This window comes from Lottia gigantea (assembly GCF_000327385.1).
Source record: "Lottia gigantea unplaced genomic scaffold LOTGIsca_28, whole genome shotgun sequence".
NCBI classification, from domain to species: domain Eukaryota; kingdom Metazoa; phylum Mollusca; class Gastropoda; family Lottiidae; genus Lottia; species Lottia gigantea.
In genome coordinates this window covers 887,553-895,085 of record NW_008708898.1, presented here as the reverse complement: position 1 = coordinate 895,085, position 7,533 = coordinate 887,553, and the positions used below count along the sequence as shown (strand labels likewise).

At 32.9% G+C, this 7,533-nt stretch overlaps 1 protein-coding gene across 1 annotated transcript; it reads right to left on the bottom strand.

The window, feature by feature from the left end:
* Nucleotides 1-2,381: 2,381 nt before the first annotated feature.
* LOTGIDRAFT_203916 (hypothetical protein) lies at nucleotides 2,382-6,150 on the bottom strand. The gene is made up of 7 exons (XM_009056548.1): nucleotides 6,025-6,150; nucleotides 5,533-5,680; nucleotides 5,099-5,247; nucleotides 4,593-4,743; nucleotides 4,186-4,293; nucleotides 3,340-3,540; nucleotides 2,382-2,520 (listed from the first exon to the last, which is right to left on the bottom strand). The coding sequence occupies exons 1-7, from the start codon at nucleotides 6,144-6,146 to the stop codon at nucleotides 2,395-2,397; spliced, it is 1,005 nt and encodes a 334-aa protein (XP_009054796.1). The 5' UTR covers nucleotides 6,147-6,150; the 3' UTR covers nucleotides 2,382-2,394.
* Between the last annotated feature and the right edge of the window lie 1,383 nt (nucleotides 6,151-7,533).

Sequence of the window (7,533 nt, the reverse complement as noted above, 5' to 3'; positions counted from 1 at the left end):
GTAAGACATATAGAGGAAGGCAAACATAAATCCATAGATCCATAATTATCTTGTGTTATTTATTTTACACTGTGTTGAAAAGACATCTTGTATTTGCCGTGAGCTGGAATAGGCAAATCAAAATATATAGAAGCATTTCCTTTTATAACGTTCAACGAAACAACTCGAATGCCGTTGCCGTTAAATCATAGAAAACTGCCGATGTATTAGCTACTTGGACATTAGTTGCCGGGAGTTCATCATCTTCGCCGGTGCATCAAGGTATTTGATACAATGATAACAGTAAATCTAGGCGTCTATTTCAAACTATCGGACATCATTTATTTAATGACTTTTTGTACAGCAGTACCGCTTGTTTGGGATTGTTATTAATAACTTTTAATGACCATCAAAGCTTTTAAATTTGTGTTATCTATACGTGTTTTTCATTGATAAGGGATTTCTAAGAGAATAAACTATTATGAAGTCATTTGTCTCAATAATGACAGTCTATAAAGCTTAACGTTCAACAATCGACCATAAAATATAGAACAAAAGGGCATGAAAGGCCGACTGTGATAACTAAGACATTCATTTAGAGTGATTACAACATTAAATTTCAACTATAATTATGAACGGATTAGTCCGTCTCAGACCTTACTTACACTCTCCAAATACACTGACAACTGACTTTCTTTCAACCATTATTAACGATATTTATCATTACTATTTGACAAACAATAGGAAATCTACGATTATTGAGATCCGTTTATGGATTGACAGACTCACGCAAGTTTAGCACTCATTGATATCAGGGAACAAAGTGAGATCAACATGGGCAATATTATAGCTAGTCTCAAAATACAATAAGCGTAGAATTAATATTTTCAATCATTTCACAATCGTTCACAATGAAATTTACAAATGTATGCTATTTGACTAAGAAGATCCATAGAAACATAAGGTTGATGTAACAGTGAATAATTAATGAAGGTTTTATCACGGTAACCTGCGTCTACATTCTCATTTCTGGCAAGCAAATCCAACTACCATCATCACAGACTTCGAAAAGGCAGCATATACATGTGCTGTTTTGGGGGCACATGTCTTCACTCAAAGCTGATTCTATCATCTGACTTGAATACCTGGCGTAAGGTACGGGAGCTAGGACGAACTAATTCCGCCACTGCAGGGAATGTTGGTTTCCAGCTACTCTTCTGTGTAGATTCTGATGTTTGTGTAAGGACAAGCCGATGGTTGCCATACAGATTCTTCAGAACCAGCTAGGTCAGCCACCAAAGAGTTGATTTGAACGAGTCCTCTACCAGACATAGAAACCGCCTCAGGAATCTATGCACTATCTTCTCGATTTCCTCAAATAGTATGGTAACACAATCAGACTGAAACATGTAAATCTATGCATCATAGAATGTTGGTTTTAAATGCTATTTAAATGCTATAATGTTGTGGGTTTTTTATGATTGTGGCTTTCGTATAATAAAGAACTCTTACAAGATGATCTCTTGTTATTAATGATCCTCAGTTAAAAGCATTAAATATTGAATATGTAAATTCCGGTGAGCACTTGACCTATTTCTCATTTCTTTGATGAGCGACTGTCCGTACCCCGAGCTATTCCATTAGTATTCTTCATGTTTGCAATATTGCATGCAAGACGTTTTTGAACTAGCGCCTCAGAATTTAATTCGAATCATACTTGTAATAATACTCTCGTCACACAGGAAAAGCGTCCCTGTTGCGCTGCTAAATTGGCTCAAAGTTAATGATGACTTAAGCGAGTAGGAAACGAAAGATATGGCGCGATGGTCACCATTGTAGCCAATGATCGCCTAACAGACATGCTTTCGGAGTCTCTCTTTGGGAGCTCAGAGTGCTCATATTGCATTTCTTTTTTTACACTGTGCCTATAAAGTTCTTCATTCGACATATGTCACGGTTTACCAGGCTTGTATGATCATTCTTTTTTCCTGGGCAATCTGATATGAAAACTGATGTTTCATATTTCCCTTTCGAGGTCGGCTAGTAAGAACCTAGCACCACGAGATCTTCGGTGGACGCCCTGTCAAGCCAATAGCCATCAATAGAACATTTTGTGGTTGGTGCGCCGTGGGAACGTAAAAAGTTTGTCGACCACCTGGTCTAATCGCCGTAGGAATGTAGATGTTTACAATCTGAAGTTTAAAGCAGTGGCGTATCTACACTACTGAGTGTTAGAAATGTTTCATGCACTCTTGAAAGTATAAACTTCATTATAATTCTAATACATTTCACCAAGGTAAATATGATTAAAGAAGGCCTCATAACGGAGTGAAATCTTTGCCAAATAAATAAATGGAGGTGAAGTCCATTCGAATAGGTATTGGGAAGAAAAAACACATCACAACATAAATAACATTATTTATCAACAGAATAAGGTTCAATTAAATATTGGGAAAAGTCTTTTATTTTGTCCACGCCCCTCACTTCTTCTTCTTGAAGTGGTAATCTTATCACATGAAAATCTTCATATAAATCATCAATCTGAAAATACAAGTTATTTTGTTTTGTTAAAGCATTACTGTGCACCAATTTACTTTGTCTATTTTAAATTATTTATATCATATAGTTCATAAGAAGAGATGAAACTAATTTGCACAGTAAATGGGCCACAAAGTAAATTGGCCACAGAAATTTGGTCACAAGATAAATTGGTTAATGCTTTGGTCACACAATTAATTGCCTAATTAGATAAACTATAATCAAGTTCAGGTGACCAAATTACCTTGTGATCAAAAGTACTGTGACCAAATTACCTTGTGATCAAAAGTAATGTGACCAAATTACCTTGTGATCAAAAGTACTGTGACCAAATTACCTTGTGATCAAAAGTACTGACCAAATTACCTTGTGATCAAAAGTACTGTGACCAAATTACCTTGTGATCAAAAGTACTGTGACCACATTACCTTGTGATCAAAAGTACTGAGACCAAATTACCTTGTGATCAAAAGTACTGACCAAATTACCTTGTGATCAAAAGTACTGTGACCAAATTACCTTGTGATCAAAAGTACTGTGACCAAATTAATGTTACCAATTTAATGTGAGACTAAATTAATGTGTTAAGTTTACCTTGTAACCAAATAACTGTGACCAATTCACCTAATGACCAATTTACATTATGACCGTATTACTGAGATCAATGTACCTTGTGACTAAATTTCCAGTAACCAAATCACCTTGTGACCAATTTACCTTTTTACTAAATTTCAGTGAACAAATTACCTTGTGGCAAATAAACCTTTTGACAATCTACCTTATGACCAAATTACACTCCAATATTCAATAAGTGGTACTAACCTGGTCAAGATATTTGGACTGTATTTTATTTCTAGCACGACATAATTTACATGGTTGTTCCCCTTTAGGTATAAAATGTAACTGATTGACAATGATATTATGTGTATCTATACCATACTGTGTCAATTCTTGAACCAAACGCTCTGTTTCATATAAGGATAAAAATTCGGCTATACAAACACAAACAAATGTGGTCTGATCCTGGAATAACAATAATTTTCATTTATGTAAAATATAGTACATAGGAATATTATATCATAACTTTATAGAGTTAATTCATACTTGTGACGACATGCACTGTGCAATGATGGAAATTTTAAAAGAACAGTAGAATTAACTTATGTATGCCTGTTACCTCAAGATCAGCATCACAAACATGGGAAATCTGGGTTGAAAATTCTTAGGTACTAGCTTGACCTCTGCTGGAATCAAAGCATGCTAATAACCTTAATGACAACACTAAGAATGTTTTTACAATTTTAACAAATATCTATACATCTGCAAACAATTCTGTTACTTTTAAGATGGTGCATACTCCTTTTAATGTTTTTACAAAAAAACAATACAAGGGAGGTAACTATTAAATAACAATCCTGTAGCTTCATGAAATGCTATGAAATGATCTTCAATTGTTTTTGATGACTGTATTGTATATATGTTGTGGTGTAAAAGTCTTACTGACTTAATACCTATAATAAATTATTATTATTATCAATTTCAAAGCAGCAATCTCTTATAAATTTTCTGATTTTTCAAAAGCTGTGATAACTGCATAAACTTATACCAAGAAACATATAACTCAATACCCTACAATATCATAGTATACTTCCAAACTTCCATACTTACAGCATTTTTGAATTGTTCATTAACTTGTCTGATAGTAGCTAACATTTCATCTAATTTACCAGACATTTGATCAGCATTGATGTCCTGCATACCTAATAACCCACCAATCTATAGAAATAAATAACTTCAGTGAGAAGAATTTTGTTACAATTACAAACAGTAAGCAGTAAACATACGCCTTTTAGTTTTTTTCATTTTTAAAGGATTATTAACTCTTCTTGCACACAGGTCTCAGCCTCAGGTTATAGCCAAACCAAAAAAGTGGAGACCGCTTCTCAACCAGTATCACATACAGAAGAATATCTGTGCAAGTCAAATGTTTCCTTTAAGAAGCATGCTTATTTTTTTTAAATAGAAAGAGATAACCCCCCTTTTTTATAATCTTTTTAAATCATTAAGAACCCTACCTGAGATATGAAAGGGCTGATTTGGTTCTTGAGTCTCATTAATTTACCTAAACCTTTTTCTATAATACTAGGAAATGATAATAATCTTAATGTATGACCAGTGGGGGCTGTATCAAATACTACCACTGAGAAATTCATGTTCCTCACTAACCTGAAACAGTAAATCAAGTAACATTTTTAACATATATTCAAATTTGGAGTTTATATCAGAAGGGAGACAGCTATTAAAGCTGAAATGATTTGAGGCAGGGGTATATCTATCTAATCTTCTATGTCATTGATACTTTAAAAAATTTAACTGCATTGCCACCATTATAGCTTTGTATTCTAGAGGGGTGATCTCAACCAAACAAAATGACCTTTTTTATGTGAGATGAATCTCCAGATTTGTGTTCATATTTAAAATACTGCTAAAATGAAATACTATAAAAAAAATCTTTGATAAAAAGATAGAGATATGACTTAATCTTAATGTTTCATGCATGGTTAGAAAAAGCTTTACTTACTTCATGACTTCAGCAAAGCTCATGGCCTCATCTATACCAGGGAAAGCTCCTAACAGTTCACTGAGCATAGATTTCCCTACACTCATCATATCACCCTGTTCAAAATATTCATCTGGTAATTCAGATATACCTAAATTAGGGTCAATTTCCTGAAATACATAAGATAGAAATAAACTATTACAACCTGTAGTCTCTAGCTCTTATGAAGCTTAATTCATAACCATTAATTCAGTCAGATGAATAGAATACAAAATTAATTGTCCCAAAATTTTATCCGAACTATTTAAGATAAAGAATGTCACTAATATCAGTACTTCCAAACATAGTACGATTTCATATACTTTCCTGCAAATTGGTCAGTTGTTTGAAGATCACATAGCGTGAAACTCTGAGTAACAACATGATTCAAGTTTTGTTATAATATTTCTACTTACCATAGCATATAAATTGGTAAAACCACTAACTAATGATGGTGTTTTAGAAAACTTTTGATTCATGGCATCAGAGATATTATGAGCTGGATCTGTTGATATTATTAAAACTGACTCTCTGTGTTGTGCCAACTGTGATGCTAAACTGCAACTAAAAAACAAAAATATGAATTTGTTAATACATGTATAAATTTCGCAATGACCTCTCTCTAAAAAAAAATGGTTATAAATTCAATGCTCTATTGAATAGAAAAGTGTATTAGTAGGAGGTAAATAAACTATAGAGACATAACATCTAGATCTGCATTTTAGCTCATTAACAATTAGGTAGAAACCTTTCAAAATTGGTAGTAGTCCTAGTCTAAGTAGGTCTACATATTTTTTCATGTAGGCCCTATATTGAATCACTGATTCAGTGCAAAAAATGTAAACACTACCGATAAAGTCACTAAATGAGAGCCAGAAAACCATGTATCTTTATTTAACTGGGTTTACCTGGTTGTAGTTTTCCCAACGCCTCCCTTTCCTCCTACAAATATCCATTTTAAAGACGTTTGTTCTATAATATTGGAAACAGATGGATGATATTCCAAAATTTCCTCATTGGAGGCAGCCATTTTGACAAGGGAGATAATGTTGTTACGGCTCAGTGGAAAGTAGACAACATTAAAGCTACGCTCACCTTTCAAGTTCTCATTATAATTCATTTGTTTTAGGATAAATGGAGTCGTAATGTATAGTTCACTTAGGGCCAAGAGACTAAAACTAAGATACTTTCTGCATTGAAAAACGCTTTCATTGATGAAGGATTTAAAGGGACAGTGCCATTTTGATGGGGTCGATATTAGTCTTGATATGTACCGGTACATTGTCTTCAGAAGTACTAGAATTAGAAATGTACGAAAATTGTATAATTCCTTTTAAAAAAATGTGGATATACATGGATTAAAGGCTAAAATTTTAATGTGATCTGTGAACACCATTAGGCCTAGGCTGACTGATTGACTACGCTAATAAATTCCGTTCATGTGACTAAAGTCTGAATGGCGCATCTATGACTTTAACATTAGATACCAATTGGAAATGAAATAGATTTAAGATCTCTCCGATCATCTACTGCAAATTGACTCCAAATATTATTAAGAGAACATATCACATTTTTTTGGAAAAACATTCACTATTTTGGTTTCTTTTTACTTTAACCATCAAATTTCTTGGTCAGCTACTGATTGATGTTAATGACGTGTTACTGATTAGGTTTTTTTGGAGACTTTTGAGGTTTCTCAAAACAAGACACTGTTTCTGATTACGATAAAGTTGGTTTCGCTTTGTTAAAAGGCTTTATGCTTAGTCCTTTAGGTATAATGCCAATGTCCCTCCAGTGAGTTCTACTCATATGCCAGAAACATTAGGCAAAAACTTAAGTGGCAACAATATGGTATAGTTTATATATCTCAGTTAGACAGGATTCACAGTTGGCTAAATTAATATCTATCATTAATTCACCATGTATCAATAACTCTATAATAACATGATAGCTTTAAAGTCTGGTTATTAGTATTGAATGGAGTTTTACGTTTTTTCGCACCATAAATTTTTAATATTCAAAAAATACATTGAATAATATCAAATAACAAATACATAAAAATATTAAATTAAATAAAAACTAACAATCAAATTGAAAATCCAACATGTAATTTCCAGGCAAAACAAATTGTGCCAGACAACAGCAACAATTTAGGCCTGATACATATAATTAAATAGTATTATTTTAAAATAAAAGTTTAAAATAGTAAAAAAATTTAAAATTTTGCGTTTATCAATGTATCAAAACATTATTAGAAAAATATATTAGGGTCTGCTCTAATAAACAATTATCAATTTGAAATCATTTATAATATCACAGTTTAACATCTTGAACAACATTACAGGCCTGATATAATGGTGAGTGAGTGCATGGAATACACCTATATTCTCAAAAAAGTTGCAGAACCAGGAAAATAT